Below are 21,507 nucleotides of genomic sequence, written 5' to 3' on the forward strand. Positions count from 1 at the left end.
CAAGGAAAACCCAGTATATACATAGCCTCTACTATCAAGTTATTTAAGACAGGCTTTAGGTTTATTTCCACACATAATTATTCCATGAAAATTCCCTGGAGACTGTTTAAATATTCTCTATGAAGAAATCATACTTTTCTGAGCAAGTAAACCATGTGAGCTGAATACAACCACCAATTCAAACCACCACCTTTTTAGTGACCTTTTGGCCACAAAATGTTTCCATCCCCTTCCAGATTCAAACAAGAGACAGACTGATAAATTCTAGTATTTATTAAATTATAAAGTCTGTAATCAAAAAAAAAATGTGGATCAAGAGAAACCTCTAACTACAAGGACTAGACAGCAAAGCCTATGGGAACGCCATGAAGTGTGTTACAGACAAGATTCTGAAACATAAGTTATAAGCTGTTTTCTTTACATTTCCATTTCAGTTAACTTTACTATTAAATAGTTGTTGTTATTCTATTTTAAAACCCCAAATTCACATTTGTTCTCACATTAAGCTTTCTGTTCATACTGATACCAGACTTCTTGTAGGTGCCAAATTTTAGTAATGGTTTTATGTCAATCCATGCAGAAAAATAGGAACCAATGCAGTAGTCAGATAAGGACCATTAATGCACAGATAATACACACACGCTGGCCAAAAGAACTGAAGGTATTTTTAAAAAACTATAAAATAAACAGACCTCAAGAAAACTGGGTTATTACTAAACAGCTCTCAACTATTAACACCCAAGTTCCTTATATTAAATAAATTTCTCAACAGAGATGTGTTAGACATTTTAATTACAGGTCTATCCTTCCCATACCCCTTCCCACCCCAACTCCCAAAATGCACTACTAGGGATGAGTATAATGTTACGTGGGCAGAAATTTACAGATAACCATTTTCATCTTGAGCATGGATCTGAAAACTTTTTTATTTAAACTTCCGTTACTGTGCACTGTCCATCAGGCCTTCGAGATCTGACACTCACTGTTCCACCCGCTGCCACTGATCGATCAGTTCCTGACCGATCAGATACTGTCTGATTTGGATTAGGAACCAAAAGTCTCTGTTGGGTCAAGGAGTGTTGTGCAACAAGCGCGGATACATCCTCACTATCACTACTGGCATCGGATTCGGTTTCTTCAATCGAAGTGTCTGGTGCTGGTACCCTGCCTGAAGATGGCGATTCATGCTCTTCTTCTCCTTCCCCTCTATGACTCCTTTCTGCTATGCTGTCTCCACTGAGTTGTAAATGTGCAAAAGAGTCTTCCAGAGAAGTGCTTGCATCAGGGGATGGCGTGGCGGGGCTTGTTAGCTGACCATCTACTGACGTCAGGGGCCTCACAGAAGACGACTGAACAGAAGCTCCGCTCTGAGCCGGTACACTGTCTGCTCCATCAGCAGAGCTCTCTCTCGCGAGGTTTACGGTATTAGCATCACAGTCCAGCCTAAGTCCGGCTACTCCCTTCTTTGGTATATCTATTATATCCCGCTTGATCTTCCTGCGACGTCCATGTTCGTTTCTCCTATACTGTACCATATTTTCAAGATCGGCAACATACAGAAACCCGGCAATTAACATTTCAGTGCTCTTTTTACCTTTGGAAAAAGCATCTTCCAGCTCTCTGCTAGTGCGCTCATCATACTGCCACCACCCATTTCTTCCTTCATAATACCAGGCATATTCACCATTTCCTCTACTTGCTGCTTTGAGTTCTTCTGGTGACAACAAGGTTGGCTTATCAAGGAAATCTTCGGGAATTTCTTGTCGACAGAGGGCACATCGCTTTCCAAGCCATGAAGCTCCCTTCACACATAGATAGCAGAAAACATGCTTACAAGGCAGACTGACTGGGTGAACACATGTCTGCAGACAAATGGCACATTCAGGGACAGTTAGAGAAGGTGCAGTATTAGGACAGGACTCATTTGCTTTCCTGTTCGTAGGAAGCATGTTTATAGAGTGATCAATTTCTCCACAGCCAGCCATCCTGAGAAAATGAGAGAAAATACATATAATATTAAAATCTTGTTTTAACTCTTTCAAAATCTTAATTCAACATTCAGAAAACACTTACTAAGCACCAATTATATGCAAGTCATGTCCTAGACAATGGTGACAGGAAACTGAAACAGAAAAAACTTATGTAGAAAAATATTTTTGATTTGAATTTATTCTTATTTGTGGGGGAGGGGGCAGTGAGGCACAAATAAAAAGGTACAACCAAAGTATAGATTTGAAATAAATATACCATTTTTATTCACAGAATAGAACTAAATGCGAAGATTTTAAAATGTACAATCCATCTAGACTTTTAAAATCAGTCTGGAAAGTAGAGAAAAACAAAAAAATGGTTAAAAATAATTCAGATTACAATCACAGAAAGTAAATTTTGTAGCCTTTTAGGATACCACTAAGTGCAATTTTGCAATACTTCCATGTATTAATGTACTTCTGGCACTTGACAAATAGACCATATAAAATGACTAGAGCTGAAATCCTAGAAACCCGAGAAACTCCCTTTCTCTGCTGTATAATCTTAAAAACACTGGTTAAACCAGTCATCTCATTCCCCCTCTGTGAAACACCTTTTAGTGACCTTTTTTATTGCTGCTGGCTTTTTCTAAACCACACATACGTTCCTCTTGCTGTACTCGTTCAAGATGATCTCATCTACATTCATGGCTTCAATTATTACCAACTCCTAAACTGATAATCACCAGCCCAGGTCTTCCATTTTAGCCCTAGAACTATCTTTTAATTGCCTACTTTAGTGCTCTTCTTGGCTGTCTTAAAGGGACAAAAACTGAATTTGTGATGTTTCCTCCTTATTTACTTACTCCCTAAATGCCCCTCTGGAGACACCTCTATTCATTTGCTTTTCAAGCCAGCAATCCATCACTGAAGCTGTCCTCCTAACCCCTCCCCATTCAAAACATCAGCAAGTCTTAGATTTTATCTCATAAATATCCCCTAAATCCAACTACAGTCCATCTCTGCCCTTCTCAAGTCATCAAGTAAACACTATTTATTAAATTACTGTATATGCCTTTTTAATGGGTCCGGCCTTATGTCTTGTTAAAAAGTTGGTTTCAGGTTAGAGACCAGGATCTATATGCCCTGCACAGTCTGTCTGGACGCCAGCTCCTATGCCAGCTTCGTCTCACACCATGCTTCCTGGACTTCAGTTTTCCTATCAGTAAAATGTTTTGACTCAATTCCCTTTTCTAAGATCTAATACACGCTTGCCACACACTACATAATAAATACTTGCTAAACTGAATTTAGCTCCTCTTGTTTCTGTTTATTGGCAAAAGCTATATACATATTGTTCTTAGAAAAAAACTGAAAACAGTTGTAAGGCACTGACTGACTAGGTTTCATTCATTAGGTCCTACTGCTACATTTACACCACAGAGTAACTTGAAACATTCTACTAACAAAAAGAAATAAAATTAGCTAGAGAAAGGGTGTACAATGTATTGTCTTGTCTCTTTCAGTTTAAAAAAATTCACTGTCAAAGAAATTCTGAAAAATCTTTTAAATTTTCACATTTCAGTTCAGTTCAGTCGCTCAGTTGTGTCCGACTCTTTGCGACCCCATGAATCGCAGCACGCCAGGCCTCCCTGTCCATCACCAACTCCCGGAGTTTATTCAAACTCAGGTCCACCGAGTCGGTGATGCCATCCAGCCATCTCATCCTCTGTCGTCCCCTTCTCCTCCTGCCCCCAATCCCTCCCAGCATCAGAGTCTTTTCCAATGAGTCAACTCATCGCATGAGGTGGCCAAAGTACTGGAGTTTCAGCTCCAGCATCAATCCTTCCAATGAACACCCAGGACTGATCTCCTTTAGGATGGACTGGTTGGATCTCCTTGCAATCCAAAGGACTCTCAAGAGTCTTTCCACATTTAAGGCCCAATTAAAAATAAGGAAGTCCTTCATCCACAAGTAATAATTTAACTGAGTAAGAGAGATGTTTGATTCTACTTGTAAGACAAAATGTTTAAATGAGCTACTGCTCATCACTACTTTGGAAAAACAACAGCAACATCTCATGTACAATAAGTCCATATCCTAAACGATCTAGGTAGCTTCTGGACAAAAGAAAGGCCAATAGATTTAAAAATTTTTTAAAGAAAAATAGAAGTCTAGTAAAATGTAAATAAAGTATCTAATAGTACAACCTGGATGAATGCCATACTTTTAAAACATACATAGTCTCAAACCCTGTTGTATTATAAGTAAAATTAACCCCAAATATCAATTTTCCATTAGATGCAGTTACCTTATCTATGAAAAAGAAAGTTTTCAACCTAAAAGCATTACTCTCCATCCTGACCAATACTCTTGTATGCATAAATAAATGTAAACGTATAATTAACAAAGTAAAAAAAAAAAAAATGATAGCCATCCCAGAGAAGACATGAACTGTGAAAGCAACATACTTGGAAAGGCAAAACAATTCTTTTCGGGCAGGTATTCTGGTTCCCTCATTAGAATGAGATAAAACTGGATAAACATCATCAGAAAACAGGTAGAAGATAGTTAAAGCTTCATTATTTTACCTAAAGAACTTTCAATTATCAAGATCTCTTCAATAAAGTTGAAGATATCAAGGGAACCTTTCATGCAAGGACAGGCATGAAGGGCAGAAACACTAAGGACCTAAGAGAACAGAAAGAGGCGGCAAGAATACACGGAACTAGACAAAAAAAGTCTTAATGACCCAGATAACCACAATGGTGTGGTCACTCACCTAGAGCCAGACAACCTGGAGTGTAAAGTCAAGTGGGTCATACGTAGAAAGCATTACTACAAACAAAACTAGTGAAGGTGATGGAATTCCAGCTGAGCTATTTCAAATCCTAAAGCTGATGCTGTTAAAAGTGCTGCACTCAGTATGTCAGTTTTCATTCCAATCCCAAAGAAGGGAAATGCCGAAGACTGTTCAAACTGCCATACAATTCTGCTCATTTCAAATGCTAGCAAAATTTTGCTCAAAATCCTTCAAGCCAGACTTCAATAGTAAGTGAACTGAGAACTTCCAGGTGTACAAGCTGGGTTTCAAAGAGGCAGAGGAACCAGAAATCAAATTGCCAATATGTGATGGATCATGGAGAAAGCAAGGGAATTCCAGAAAAAAAATCTGCTTCATAGTCTATGCTAAAGCCTTTGGCTGTGTGGATCACAACAAATTGTGGAAATTCTTAAAGAGACGGGAATTCCAGACCATCTTACCTGCCTCCTGGGAAACCTGTATGCAGGTTAGAACTGGACATGGAACAACAGACTGGTTCAAAATTGGGAAAGGATTATGTCAAGGCTGTACATTGTCACCTTGCTTATTTAACTCTATGCAGAGTACATCATGTGAAATACCAGGCTGGATGAATCACAAGATGGAATCAAGATTGCCAAGAGAAAGATCAATAGTCTCAGATATGCAGATGATACCGATCTAAAGGCAGAAAGTAAAGAGGAACTAAAAAGCCTCTTGATGAGGGTGAAAGAGGACAGTGAAAACGCTGGCTTGAAAGTCTACATTCAGAAAAAAAAAAGAAAGTCTACATTCAAAAAAACAGATCATGGCATCCAGTCCCATCACTTCATGGTAAATAGAAGGGGAAACAATGAAAACAGTGACAGATTTTATTTTCTTGGGACTCCAAAAATCACTGTGGACGGTGACTGCAGCCATGAAATTAAAAGACTCTTGCTTGGAAGGAAAGCTGTAACAAACCCAGACAGTGTATTAAAAAGCACTTTGTCAACAAAGTCTGTAAAGTTAAAGCTATGGTTTTTCCAGTAGTCATGTATGGAATATGAGTGTTGGACCATGAAGAAGGCTGAGCACTAAAGAACTGATGCTTTCAAACTGTAGTGCTGGGGAAGACTTGAGAGTCTCTTGAACAGCAAGATCAAACCAGTCAATCTTAAAGGAAATCAACACTGAATACCCTTTGAAAGAACTGTTGCTGAAGCTCCAATACTTTGGCCACCTGATGTGAATAGCTGACTCACTGCAAAAGACCCTGATGCTGGGAAAGAGGAAGGCAAAAGGAGAAGGGAGCAGAGGATAAGATGGTCAGGCAGCATCACCGACTCAATGGACATGAATTTGAGCAAACTCTGGGAGCAAGTAGAGGACAGGAAAGCCTGGCGTGCTGCAGTCCACGGGGTCACAAAGAGTCAGATATGACTTAGGGACTGAATAACAACACCTTTCAACTATCAATCTGCCATGGCAAATACCAAATTCTGATTCTGTGTAGCCCCCAAGTATACTCCTAGTGTATCCCAAGGAAGACATGGGGAGGAAAAACTTTAAGTACTTTTTACATAATTCTGTATTAAGTACATGCAGTAGACAAGATACCATTAAGATATGTAACAAGATGAAGACAAAGCAACCCAAGCCACCAGCCTGCCCATCTGTAAGACACACTCCGTGCATATGTGCTGTCGCTTCAGCCGTGTCCAGCTCTGCGACACTACGGACTGTAGCTTGTGAGCCTCCTCTGTCCACGGGAGTCTCCAGGCAAGAACACTGGAGTGGGTTGCCATGCCCTCCTCCAGGGGATCTTCCTGACCCAGGGATCAAACCTGCATTTCCTACGTCACCTGCATTGGCAGGCATGTTCTTTACCATCGACACGACCTGGGAAGCCTTCGATGATCTTCAAATAGGCTGGGGGCTAAATTTGTGCAGAGGATCATACAAGTATGTAAGTAAGAAGTGCTTCTTTTTCTTTCCTTTTTGTAGAGCAAGGATTTGATAAAGAGAGTGCTAATTAAAGAGAAATATTCCCTAAGTAATAAATGTCTTAGGAAACTTTAGAGACCATTTTAAAAAAGGGAATTTATTTCCTGGTTACTAAATTAATATGTAGAAATTTGGAATGAAGTTAGTCCAACTCTACTGAAGAACATAAATGTATCACTCATTTCCCAAGACATTTTTTTTTTTTTTTAACCAACTGAACCCTTAATGTGCTATTATTACTTTTATGCATAAATTCCATTCTTCTAAATGATGTAAAATATTTCTAGAAGACGAAAAAATGTCTATTAATGCTACTTAAGACTTCTCTGCAACAAGACCAAATATAGAGGGATATAGGCACATTCAGTGGAAATCTATAAGTATTCAGATTTTGTTTAATCTTCTTAAAGATATTTAATCAAAAGAAATGTAAAATTACTATAAATGAGAAAGATCTTTAGCTTACATAGTATTGAAGAACTTTCTGCCACCAATAGAAACTACAAATACTGAAAAATGGATTTTTTAAAAGTATGGACTCAGAACCCAATTAAAAACATGAAAGAGAAGGAAGAATAACATACTACATCATCTTTTGTGGAGACCTATCAAAAAAGAATGTCATCTTCCTTTCCAAAACTTTGACTGTTTTGTTTTTTTAAAATTCCTCAAATCTTTACTTCTGTTGGAATATAAAGAGTTTGAACTTTAATACAAGTTAAAAATTTAATATTAAAATTTTAACAATGACTATTCCTAAGTCCTTAAGACAAAATTCCTAACTTTTCCTGTTGTACAGTGTCTTGTAATTGGTAGGTGTTTAATTTCTGTTGGATGTCTACTGATGCATGTTTTATTATAGTAAACTATTTAACAACTAACAGTTACTGATTGCATAATATGTGGCAGATATTTTGTGCAATACTTTAATCCTCCTATCACCCTACGAACTGGGTCTGTTATTTTCCTTTTTACAGATGAGGAAACTGAGGTACAAAAAGCTCAGATGATATACCCAAAGTCATAGTTCATTAAGTGATTGAGCCAGCCTCAAATCTAGGTTCCATAATCCAGGTGATCTGACTTCAGAGTCTTTACTCTTAACTGCTACATATTGTTTCTAAAACAACCACGTCTATCCAAATATAAGAGCCACCATCAGTAATTTTAGGAAAGGTAAGGCTTCAGGAAGTTACAAGAAATTTCATAGACAGAAGAATGACATCTTATCACCTGCTGCAAGAGCTGTCACGTATTTCTCCTTATTCCTTTTCACTTTTGAACAGAGAACGTGATCTACCATGCCCATGGCACTAGGAAGGGAAATGCATAATAAAGTCTGCCATCAAAGTTAAAGAACACTGCATTACCTAATGATTTTTTGCTAAGTGTAACAGATACCAGGGAGTACAAAGGAAGAAATACCAACTAGCAAGGAGGGGATAGATACATTTTGAATAGATGAAAAGTACTGTGCAAAGAAGTACAGCAGAGACCTTCTATATTATGGTATCTTTAAATAAAGTTTAAACATTTTAAACGCAAATGGTTCGTAAACACTTCTGGTCACAGCCTTATTAAAAACTTAGTGAAATTTTACATATAATTTAAGGAGTTCAAGAATCTCTTTGAAGCTGGTCCTTATACTAACTCCTAAGGAGTCAACAGGAATTCACTGAAAGGTTATGTTAGGAAGTGACAAGTTGGTTTACTAGTTTATCAAGACCAGCTGGACAGAAGTTTGGAGAAAGACTTGGCAGCATGAGGCCAAAAGCAAACTAGAATTTATAATAATCCAGGTAAAAGATAATGGGAAGGAAGGGACAGATGTAAGGTTCTAACAGTAGAACATAAGAAATACTAAGGAAATAGAAATGAAAGCACTTAGTTACTGATGGATGATCAAGATTCAGAATCTGAGGTGAGTTCTGACATTGTAATTTCGAGATATTTATAAAGTCTTCAGATGAAGACAGGCAGATGACAGTTGAGTTTACTGGACAGGTACACTCAAGAAATCTAAGCAGAAAGAAGTGTCTTGAGTCACCAACACATACATGATTACTGAGACATGAAAATAGATGAATGCCCAAATTAAATCTGCACAGACAGCATACAAAAGGGCTAATCACAGAATCTTGGATTACTCCAACATTTTTAAGTGAGGCAGTGGACAAGAAGAATGGCAGATTGAACTTTGTGGGAGAATGTGAGGGTGGGATATTTCAAAAGAACAGCATGTATACTATCTATGGTGAAACAGATCACCAGCCCAGGTGGGATGCACGAGACAAGTGCTCCGGCCTGGTGCACTGGGAAGACCCAGAGGAATCGGGTGGAGAGGGAGATGGGAGGGGGGATCGGGACTGGGAATACATGTAAATCCATGGCTGATTCATATCAATGTATGACAAAACCCACTGGAAAAAATAAATAAATAAATAAATAAATAAAATTTTGGAAAAAAAAAATAAATAAATAAAACAACAGATGGTTTCTGGGGCTACAATGCAAAAAAAAAAAAAAAGAATGGCAGAGAAGAACGGGGAATAAAGTGAAACTACACCCTCAAAAGCCACAAGGGGAGACATTTGCAAAAAAAAAAGGATCAAGCAAGGAGCAAAGTTACAAGTTACTCTTCAACTTATGAAAATTTCCACAATTGTAGTGAAATATATGGTGCAAAATATGTGAACACCACACACTGATTAGCTATTTTGAGTTCCCAGAACCCATTGTGCCTGGTATCAATTACTTTTTACTTAGCCAAGACACCTTTTTCTTTCCCTATTGTCCCAAAGACTGTTTTAAAACTTTCCCAACCTCTTAGTTAAGAGATATCCTGAACCTTTATATTAAGAAATTAGGTATGAGTGACTCCTCAGCATTTATCTTTATCTTCATTCTATCTTATTCCTCTTGGCTCAGGATGGAGTACTGGTAGCTTTCCAAGCTAAACCATCCCAATTCCTCTACAATTTCAATTAATATTCTATTCATAAATTTCAAAATCAACTAACATGCTAAGTCTAATGTTCTCTTTCAGTCTTATCTATTTGATTCCACTGCACTAAATGATATTATTAACCACATAAATCTAAAAATTTATATTATTCATTTCCATGATGGTACTCTCTCCCAGTTACCACGCCCCACTCCCCCAACCTTCTTTAGTTTCCCTGAAATACCAGTATTCCTCACAGAGGCTCTAAAGTGACCAAATTTTCAATACTACATTTTATGCCTAGACAATCTACAGAATATCCCAAATTTACATGTATGAATATAAATCTCATATCCCCAAATGTAATATCCAGAACTGTTCTGGATTTCTAAGAGCTATTATTTCCAATTCTGTATTCAAAAGGTCTACCTCAATATTCTCCAGTCACCTGAAATCAAACATGACTAAAACCAAAATTATCTACTCTCTTAAACCCACATCCTCTTCTTATGGTCTCTATCTTTGATAAAACATGGGAGTCATCCTCAGCGCTCCCCTATTCCTTGGCCACTTGGCTTTTCTGCAACAAAAACCTTTATAGAATGTGTCCCCTTTGTTTCTAAAGCCTGTGACCTTAATTTTGGCCTCCTGGGCACACTCTTATACAAAATACTGACCTCTCAAGTGGCCTTCCTGACCTCAAGTCTTTTCTTCCTCTCATCTTTCCTCAGTTTAATTATGTCTAATCAGTCTTTCCTCCACTCAGTCTTCAGTAGTTTTCTATTGCCTACATAATGTCATCAAAATTGCTAAGCACTGACTTTCAAGTACACTGACACAGACTTCAGAGTAAAACAAGACTTAGTTAAAAATCCATCATTTATTCTTACTATGTTGACCTAGAACAGTGTTTTCCCAAACTTCTCCGAAGATAAGAATTAGCTGGTGTGCTATCTCTTGGAAATTTGGACTCATCTGCGTTAGAGTCTAAAAATCTGTTTTTAGTAAGTGCCCTAGCAGATAATTCTGAGAAATCTGGTAAACACTGACACAGGGAAAATGAGTTTTATCTAATTCTGTTTCCTCATCAGTAAATAAGGCTACTATAATCTTGCGATTGAGTTCAATAATCCAAGTAAAACATCCAGTAAGCACCAGGCAACAAGTAGGTATAAATAAACATACTCATTCCCTTTACTAACTGTGAAGTCTCTATTTCCCATTGACCTTCACACATAGGATTGTTCCCTGACTCCCCCAAGATGCTTGAAGATTTAGGCAACTGTGCCCTTCCCCATTTCCTTGGCTTGAAAAATAATTCCTAATTTTCTCGGATTGTTAAAATTCTATTCATTCTTTAAGACCAAACCAAGAGTTCCCCTGTTCACTCTGAACTCTTCAGATGGAATAAATTCTCTCAGTTCTGAAAGTGTTTTACTGGTGTCTCAATACAGTATTTCTTCCACTGTATTAATTATATATGTGTCTTACTTACTAGACTACAGTCTAATTCCTTGATGGCAGAGATAGTCTGATGGTCAGACTATCTGACCTACAGGATTAAAAAATATACAGAAGTATATAGACAGACAGATAACATGTAAACAGGGTTAAATTAAAATTATATTTGTCCCAATTTTAAAGAAAAATGCTTACTGGTTTCATCTGTCTTTTATTAAAATTCTCAACACCGAAAATATCATAATACTTTTAATCAGGGTATATAATCAAAGCATCATACTGGAAAAGTAGATAACAACAGTTACATGTCAAACGGGGAGAACATATGAAATAGTATCTATAAGGGTTACTCTTTGGTCAAGTATTTTAACTACTGTAATCACCAAAACTGTCAACTTGGAAGATGGAAATATGATGTTCATTGTGTAAAAAAGTTTCATCAATAACAGACTAAAGTTCAATATGGCCAAGATAGAGGTAGTGTTAACATTTTAAAGCATATTTCACAAAGAGAAACTGATAGGAAAATAGAACTAGTAAAACTGGGGACTAGAGTGGCTCCAATAAGAATTAAAATGCAATGATGTACTTTTTAAAAAAATAAATTAACTTTGGTTATTTAAATAAATTACTATGTAAAGAATAAGTAGAACCTAGAAGACCTGGAGATCTTTCCAGTTTTTTAGCCTTCTATGTGCAAATTTCTCTGTCTTCAGTTTCACTTTTATAGGGATTATTCCCTATGAAGAGATTTTTTTTTTTTTGGAAGCCTATATTAAAAGTAATTAAATGGTATGACAAAACCCACTGGGGAAAAAAAAAAATAATAATAATAATAAAAAAAAAAGTAATTAAATGTGAATAAACTTGTCAATTCAATTAAAGATCTAAAAGTCAATATAAAACATTCATTTTGTTTCATTAAAACTGATATTTGATTTATTACATTTTATACCAGTCATTTAACTTGTTGCAGCTTTGTAAAAACCATGATGCCATACTTACATTTCTATTACAGACCCCACAGATGCCTGCCACAAAAATAAAATCTCATCTTCATGAGTAATCAGCCAGTTTGCAGTATTTTCTCCTCCATTGCTGGATCATCCTGTGCTGCAAAAGAAAAATTTCAAAATCAACTTCTCAACAAAATTAGTCAATTATGTATGACTCTTTCATTTAACAAAATTCAGTGGCAAATTTTATCTCAAAACTGGAAAAATTTCAAGGCAAGGATGCCTGCTTTCCCCACTGCTATTCAACACTTTACTGGAAGTTTTAGCCAGAGCAATCAGATCAGAAAAAGATATGAGAGGCATACAAATTGGTCAAGAAAAAGTAAAATCAGATCTATTTGCAGAGATAGTAAAATTTTCTCTGTTCTCTATACAGAAAATTCCAGAGAATCCCCAAAAAAGCTGTTAACCGTAAAACAAACTTAGCATAGGTGCACTTTATAAGTTCAATGCACAAAAAGTCAGTTCTGTTTCTGTATCAACAATTCAAACAAGAAATCAAGAAAGCATTCTCACTTATAATAGCATCTGAAGGAATGAAATACCTTAACCAAGGAGGTGAAAGACTTACACGCTGAAAAACTACAAGCATTGCTTAAAGAGATTAAGAACTAAATAATGGAAACACAACTGGCGTTCATGGACTGGAAAACTATGAAGATGACAGAACTATCCAAAGTGATCTAAAGATTCAACATAATTCTTATCAAAATCCTAACAGTTCCCCCCCCCCCCCCAGAAATGAAGAAACTCATCCTCCAATTCATATGGAATTGAAAGGGGCCCCAAATAGCCAACACAATTTTGAAAAGGAACAAAGATGGTGAATTCACACTTATAGATTTCAAAACTTATTACAAAACTACAGTAATGTAAGTGTGGTTTTGGCATAAGAATAGACAAATACACCAACAAAAGAGAGAGTGCAGAAATAACCATCTCTATGGCCAACTGATTATATTTTACAAAAAAAAAGAATTTTTTTAAAAGTGAAACAAGTTCTATATGGACATGATATGTATTTCACAGCCTCTGCCTTCCTATACAAGGTAATGTGTGGGAAGGCAAGGTCATCACATTACCTAGGACCTCCAGGTACCTATATGAATGTCCCAGTTTACAAACCATTCAGTCAACCTTCTGAAGATGCCTGCTGTCCAGGAAATCCAGAGGAACCAACCAAAACATCATCTCAGTCATTAGTCCTCTTTCTTCACAGTTAGTGTTTCCTCCATCCACTTCACGCCCACTACAGGAGGCTCACTTACTGCAAAGAACATACATGATGATGACAGAGACAGGCTTTACAGTAACAAGACAGAAGAGATAACTATTCTTTCAGTTCCATGACCCTCTTATAGTGTGGGAATCTATCTCCCTAAAAAACTTGGAATTTTAGTGTTTAAGATTTTTTAGATATATGCCCTTTTAAGATAAGCCAGCATATCTCACCAAATATTTAACAGAACAGACCAAACAATATGTAATCTGTCTCAAAGCTGAAGACTTTTCAAAGTAACTGACTAGAAAGGGTTTACAAACAACTCGACTTTTTATTTTACTCTGACTTTAGAACTTAGTTTTTCCATGACAAGGACTCTACTGTCCTGACTTTCCTCCACAACCCATACACTTTACTCTCTAAGTGCCTACAACTTCAATGGCACCAAAAAGGACTCCATCATTCACTTCCCTCCTATAGTCTACTCAAAATATTAGAAACCGCCCACTTTCGCACATAGGATAATAGGAAACATTCTACTATTCTAACATCATTACTCTTAAACACAAACAAAACCCCACTTAATTCTTCTAAGTCTCTAACCATTGGCTGTAATCCCCTAAAGCTATTCTCTTAACCCTTAAGATACTGAAAGTCTACTCACTACTGGTCATCCAATTCATTATAATTCCTGACACCTGACTATGAATTTATTAGATATCCTTAAGAATAAACCGTTCAACACCTAACCTCAAACGTCGCCACAGAGACTGCTTGTTAGAAACACACATCCTCAGACTCTAACCCAAGATACTGTAGGCTAGTAGACATGGGTTTCAGCCCAGGAATCTCACCTCAAGTGATGCTGATGCAAGCAGTACATCAAATACAATGTGAGAAACACTGTCCTTATTTTTCAATTCCTAAATACAATAAACTTCACCCTCTGCTCCAACAAAATATGATGGCCACGTTTGGAACTAGATGCCACCTAAAACTGCTGCCTCTCTAAAATCTTAAACTCACTCTCAGACCACAAGCTCTGGTTCTTCCAGCTCACTTCCTCCTTCATTCTCACACCTGCTCTTTAATTCCAAGTGCCTCTCCAGTCTCTTGCCCACCTCCTTTCCTTTCTCCAATAGCTGACCCCATTTCCTTTTCTGCCCAATCTGGAGTCCACCATTTTAACTTCTTGAGAGAATGCTTGGCTCTCTCACATCTGTCTCTCATCTACACATACTCTACACACCCCCACCTCTGCATGTATCTTACAACGTGACAGCTTGGCTTCTATGCCTTAACCAATGAGTGCCAATGGAGAAATACAAAATTATTTTTCTCACTCCCCTTTCAACACGTTACATCAAATTGCCAACTTTTAGCCCTAACACCTTTGGAATCTATCCTCCATTCTCTTGCCATTGCTAGTGCCCTAGTTCAGACTTTTACCATCACTGGACTACTGCTCCATCTGATTATTCTGCTTCAGTATCATCCCTTAAATTAAGTCTCTGAATGTGATACACTAAAAAAGAAAAATGAACCCTCCATATGTGAAGCCCTATATGGGCTCTCCAGCCTATACAATAAACTAAAGCTCCTCAGACAATATTCAACAGCCTTAAAGACCTGAAACCTAAGTAAGTCTCTAGTCTTATTTATCTCCCACAACCACTCTCATAGATGAACACTCTAGTTACAGCAAATTACTCAGTTCTCCAAACTTTCCTTTGTAACTCTGTATTTCCTCCTACCTGTATAGTCTTTAAGGTTTATGAATTCTACTGCCTTTCTCTGACTGCCTCTGGAAAAGCTGTTCCTTTCCCTATGGTTTGTAATTCTTTACTACTGAATTTATCACATGCATTGCGATTATCTGTTTGCTTCTGACTCTTCCAGTAAACCATGAGACCCCTGAGATAAGGATTACTTATATCTCTAAGTGGCTAGTCAACTGCCAATCAGTTGTTGCTGTCTTGAGCTGGTATTTCTTGGATGAATGAAAAACTAAATTCATATAATCACCTAAACAATATTTACATTCTGTGAACAGGCACCCAGCCACAAAAGCTATAAAGGTATACAACTTTCAATTTTTCCTTTAAACAACTTAAAATCCAACAGAGGGAGTTACCACATTTACAAATATAAAGATGATGCCATCTTTATATCTTTTGACAAGTATATAATTTACCCAGCTATTATTCACTGGCAGTGAATTCTCCAGAATGCAGATAAAAATCCAGGAATAAAACCGATTTTAGTAAATCTTGTCAGCTCCAGGGACCTTTCCAATCACTATCTCCCATGGCTAAAATTTCAAAGCTGGCTGTAAATGGATAATAGCTGAGGGGAGAAAAATGAACTAAAACCTATATAGTAATCTAGACTTCCAGGTATGACAACTGTGGTCCTCAACCAGCAGTATCAGTATTACCTGAAAGTTCTTTACAAACAAATATCCAAAGCCCCACTCTCTACCAAGAGAATCAGATCTCCAGGTAGTTCATATGCATATTGAAGGTCACTAAGTAGACGCATTATACCACTGAATCCTCAAAATGACTCTGTGAGAAATTTTATAAATGAGGAAACCCAAGCCCACAAGGATTTAGCCCCAATTCACAAAGCTATCAATACTGGGAGATGAGATTCAAACTCAAGTATATCTTAAAAAAATTTTTTTTTCCTCAATGTGCTGTATCTCAAAGAATATCATTATCTAATAGAAATACCATGCAAGTCACATAGGTAATTTCACATTTTCTATTAATGACAACAATAAGAAACAAGCAAATTTGGAGAGTATATTTCATTTAACCCAATATATTCAAACCATTACCATTTCCACATGTACTTTACATAAATTATTAGTGTGGTATGTTATACTTGTGTGTGTGTGTGTACATGTGTGTGTACACTCCTTGAAAGCTGATGCATGTTTTTACTTTATAACACAACTCAGTTCAGACTAGCCACACAGCTTGCTCAATAGCTCCATGTGGCTAGTGGCTAGCATACTCGCAATGCAGGTTTAGAATGTCTTGCATACCAAGTCTTTAAAAAAAAAAAAAAAAGAACCTGCAATTTAGTGCAAGAATTGTTGAACAAAGAAAATGAACTCCATGCTCCTTTACTCACAACTTTGCTTGCATAGATTAAAAAAATAATCATATATTCTACTGTGATCAAAACTGACTGGTTTAGGTATCCCAATTCCACCAATTAGATCCATCAGCTCTAGCCTCTGAGAACTGTAATGCCAACTGGGCACAACATATGGTATGGTGTGTAATATTCAGAATAGTCAGGTGTAATATTCAAAACAGTCGAGTGGCCCTCAGAAAACTTATACATTTGAAATCAAAGAATTTTTTTAAGGGAGGGAGGGGGAGTCTTTTACTTTTAACCAAAGATAAAAGAATAGTGTAATTCTAACTGCAGACCACAATTAATTTGGCAAACATAAATAACTCAAACACATAATTCATTCTGCAATGAATAATTTGTAAATTATCACCAAACTAAATATGAATTATTCAGTAAAATTTACCATTATATTTTGACATGCATCTATCAATTAGTTAGTGGGTTAAGTTTCCTTCTTAAGGTGCAAATTTACACAGAAACAAACTATTAGGAAGGTAACATAAAAAGAGAAAAGATTTGAAACTAAACCACTTATTTCTGCACCTTAACAATTCTAAAGGAAAAAAAGTGGCAGACTATTTTTTTAAAATATATAAAAGTTTAGAGATTAACAGTGAACTTAAATCATTTACCCATTCAACCAATCAAGTTTAACTGAAAATGAATATTGTATTATTTGTTATTTTGTGACCTCTCAACAAATTCATGCGCCTATTATTTGTACCCACTGTTCTTTTCTCTGAAAATATTTAGGATTAATTACGATTCTACTTTTCAAATCAGTCATGGACCAAGTTTTTTTTAGACAATAGATTCAAATAAATGATTATCTTTTTTAAAATAAAATCAAAGAAAAGGTAAGCATGTAACAGTTAAAGTATCAATTATAAAGATCTGAAGATTTCCTGTATTTTCCAATTATTAACAGCTATAATAAAAGTTATTATTCTTTATTCAAAATATAAAAAACAGGAAATGTTCTACATAAAAGTATCAGTGACAGAAAAGAAAAATACTACACATCTTACAACTTTTGTTACACAGTCAAAAAAGAAAAAGGAATAAAAAAAAAATTAAGGGCCAGGAAAAGGAACAGAGAGAGAGTGGGTGTAATTTAGCAAATACATCTTAGTGCTTCTTAAGAGAGAGTCCCAAATTGAGAGATGTAACAAAATGCCCTAATGTTTTTCCATTTTTAGCTTTCCTTCTCATCTCCTGTTAAAACAGCTTACAGAAAGCACAAGTCATACTAGGAAACAAAAGTCTTCAGTCAAAACTCACTTCTACTAAATGGGGTCCAATATTTTACACTACTCTGTGTTAAAGAATTATTTCCACCACTTCATTTAATATTTCCCATAAAAATAGTTACTGTATGACAATCTCTGGGCTTCACAATCTTCATATCCAAGCATTAAAGCTTTACACTTCTCACCCCAAAATGTGGGCTTTGCATTTTAACATTAAATGTGAAAGTGAATGAATAATGTCTTTTAATCACATCAAACAGAAGTTGCATAGTCTGAAACCATTTTGTAAAGAAGAAAGGTTCTGCTGCTAATTACCTGTGTGCCCTTGGTCAAGTCACAACTCCCATGTCTTAGTTATTTCACTCTATTCTACACTTGCATAATTCTAAATACTTAAAATAGCAGGCAGTTAACAACAGGTTCTGTTTTAATTAACCCAAAAGGTAGTAAGCCCTGAACACTCAGCACTGCATAAATAAGCACAGGTGGTTGTAGCAGAATGTAAATAAGGTGGTTTCCATACCATGCAAAGACTGTTTCTAATCCAGCTGGTCATACAAAATCAGGTTCCTTGGGCACAATCAAAAACCAGGCAACAGAATGGAAAAGGTTCAGCCCCAGCCTTTACTAACACTGACGGAGAAGCTACTAGCCAACTGAGTGTGTCAGGTGTGTCATGCTAGTAAATGTATCACACACAAGATAACATTCTCTAAGCAGACCAATATTGTGAAACGATTCAATACTTTTTTCTACTATGGAGAAATCATTTTTAGATCATGTCCAAAAAAAAAATCTGCCTTATCCTCCTGACAATTCAAAAAAAAAAAAAAACTTTACCAGTTGATACATGGTTCCTTTTAAAAAACATCTTTTTTTCCCTCCTCTTATCTAATAACCAACTATTTAGAAGAACAGTATTCCTGATGATTATAATTCTATCAAGTTTTTAACAATGAGTAAATAAAAAAATTCTACAAATGTTTACTACCAGGTAAACATTTGCAGAATTATTTTCATTTTGCCCACAATTTACATTGGCCCATTTGAAACAAAATTCTAAATCAAAGACCGAGCTTAAAAAACGCTACAATTTAAGACGTACAAGCAAAAGCAAAAACATCCAAAATCTATTTTTAGAGTGGTTTTTCACTCTTCCGGTTTGCTCTTTAAAATTAGATTTACTGGACATAGTTTCATGTTTTGTTAGTGCACTCCACAGACTCCCAGACACTCAACACAAACAATATTTGCTGGTCACAAAAACAGCAAAGCTAACATCATAAATCCCGTTACTTGAGCAGGTGATTTTCTTCCTGTGTCCTATATATCAAGTCTTTTAAAAGTATGAATATAGAATCACTTATTAAAAAACAAAATAGCCTTAAGTCTTCCAATTTCTGGAAATGTATACTGCTTTCAATGACATATCATATTTTCAAACCCTATTTTAAAAGTACACACATTGTAAGCACTTCCACTTACCACATCACTCTGCTTGACCACCCAGATTGTATATAATTATTTTATAGTTAAGTTAATCATGTTCCCATTATGGCTTGCAATTGTAATTATCTTTTACCTTGCCACTGACTGGGAAAACTGATAACATCTTTCACTATTGTGATTATGTAACTATTACTCACTTATTATTTATGATTGATCAACAGAAAAATAATAGAACTCTGAATCACCAAAACTATGATTTAATAGAAAAACCTGTATCACTTTTTAATATCCAGATGCATATCCAAATTATCTTGAAATTTTTTGAAAAATATAAATGCCCAGGTATTGCTTTTTTTTCTCCAGAGCTCCAGATATGTTTCTAAGGAGCAGTCATGTTTAAAAAGAACTGGACTATATGACCATCTTTTACTTTTATCTAGTTTGTCTCACTTTTTCTATTTCATATTCAGTGCTCCCACTTCACTTATATTTTCCAATTTCTCCATGTTTTCTTTTTGATGTTCTTTCTCAAATCTTTATCAAGCGTAGTAGAAAAGCTTTTGTATACATATATACAATATGCATATTTTAGAAAATGTGAATTTTTGACTAAAAAATATAGGACATTTTGATTCCACTTGCTTGACTCACTATGCATAGAATGTGGATTTCTAATTTAAAAAAATAAGTACGCAACAAGCAACACGAAACTACAGTATCTTGTAATAACCTATGATGGGAAATAACTTCAAAAATAATGTATGTATAACTGAATCACCTTGTTGTGCACCTGAATCAGCGTTAAGTCAACTATACTTCAATAAAATGTTAAGTGAAAAAAAAAAAACCGTGAACTTAATCAGAAAAAAAAAAAAAGTACACACATTGGAGGGGCACCTGAAAATGTCAATCACAAAGATAATGCGATTTTCTACTATTTCTTGGCTTTCTTCTCTCAATTCCAGTTTCACTATTACTTAACAAACAAAATGTACCTACTTTAGCAACTTGAGAAATAAGTGCTCAGTAAAATGGCACTTAGGGAACAGAAAGCAAGCCATACTAAATTTGATATCAAGAGAAAAAGATCTAGTTGCCAGAAGTGTGTGTAAACTCGAAACAATTTTTCTGCCTTTCTCTAGGTGCCCACAGAAAACAAAAAATAGCGGCCACAATGGAACATCCATTTACCCTTTCAGACGGGATTGGGGGGCGGGGGGGGGGGGGGGTGTAGGGAGAGAACTCCGCACCCAGCAACCAGAACAAAGCAATAGCCTCGTCTTTTAAGATGCACTTAGGTTTTGGAGGCTCACCGGATACTGAGACACCTCTCAGTAGTTCCGGTGCTTTAACAACAGTGCTGGGCTTTAACCCAGACAAGACGAGGGACTGGACTGCTCGTCGGATTAGGCAAGACCCAAGAACTGAGCAGAGGGAGAGAGGAGAGAGAAAGATGCCAAACACACTCCGGAAAAACAAAATGCAAGAACTGTACGTCCGGACCCAAAGCCCGGGTGGACGCCTCCGCACGGGTTATTGGGGGGGGGGGGGGGGTTAACCCCTCAAACCATCGCCGCCTCTGCATCTTGAGGCCAATAAAGTCCCCGCGTAGAGGCCTGACACCCGCGCTGAAGGGACAGGAACGGGACCTGGCTGCCACCAAAGGCAGCGACGAGGACCCCGGCGGAAGAGGCTGCGCAGTAATGGCCGCTGCTCCGCCTCTCGCACCCCGACCGTGACCAGCTCCGGGCTCTCGCCCAGGGCAGCGGCTGCGGCGGCCACGGGCAACGCGGCGTCCGTCACAGTCTTCCTGCCTCTGACAGCAACCAAGCTGGGGGCGGCGGAAAGGGCTGAGCTGTGCCACGCCGGCTCGGCTGCACGGCCGCGGCCGCGCCGGCCCAAGGGCGTCCACCCACGTCCCAGCCCCTGACCCCGCCGCCGCCCCTCTCAGGCCCGGAGAGCAGGGCCGACCCGGGGAGTGCCGCGCTTGGAGGTGATGCTGCGGGCCATCACTCCTCTCCCCGAGTAGGCCCCAGGAGTGGCTTGACTTTCACCCTGCCCTTCTAGTGGGCTTCGCCCCGACTCCCACCTCTGTGGACACAGCCGAAGCCGCCTCGCCGTCTTTTCTCTTCGGCCTCCGAGCCCGCAGCGGCCGGGCACGAGCGCGCGCGCGCGCGCGGTCGTCACGTGACCGCCGGTCGCGGCGCGGGGGCGGGGCCACGGGAGGCGGAAGCAGCGCCGCGCCACGGGAGCTC

The 21,507-nt window shown here is 37.6% G+C and overlaps 1 protein-coding gene across 4 annotated transcripts; it reads right to left on the reverse strand.

The window, feature by feature from the left end:
* Positions 1-255: 255 nt before the first annotated feature.
* Positions 256-21,453, reverse strand: RNF146 (ring finger protein 146). Of its 4 annotated transcripts, none has more exons than XM_061131549.1 (4): positions 21,342-21,435; positions 13,319-13,448; positions 12,171-12,278; positions 256-1,986 (listed from the first exon to the last, which is right to left on the reverse strand). In XM_061131549.1, coding segments are annotated over exons 3-4 (1,059 nt in total). In that variant the 5' UTR covers positions 12,173-12,278; positions 13,319-13,448; positions 21,342-21,435; the 3' UTR covers positions 256-929. The 4 variants fall into 4 exon arrangements, with proteins under 4 accessions (XP_060987532.1, XP_060987531.1, XP_060987529.1 ...); XM_061131548.1 differs by having other exon boundaries at positions 13,307-13,448; XM_061131546.1 differs by lacking the exon at positions 13,319-13,448 and having other exon boundaries at positions 21,342-21,453.
* Positions 21,454-21,507: the final 54 nt, after the last annotated feature.

Source organism: Dama dama, chromosome 28 (genome assembly GCF_033118175.1).
Source record: "Dama dama isolate Ldn47 chromosome 28, ASM3311817v1, whole genome shotgun sequence".
In the NCBI taxonomy this organism is placed as follows: domain Eukaryota; kingdom Metazoa; phylum Chordata; class Mammalia; order Artiodactyla; family Cervidae; genus Dama; species Dama dama.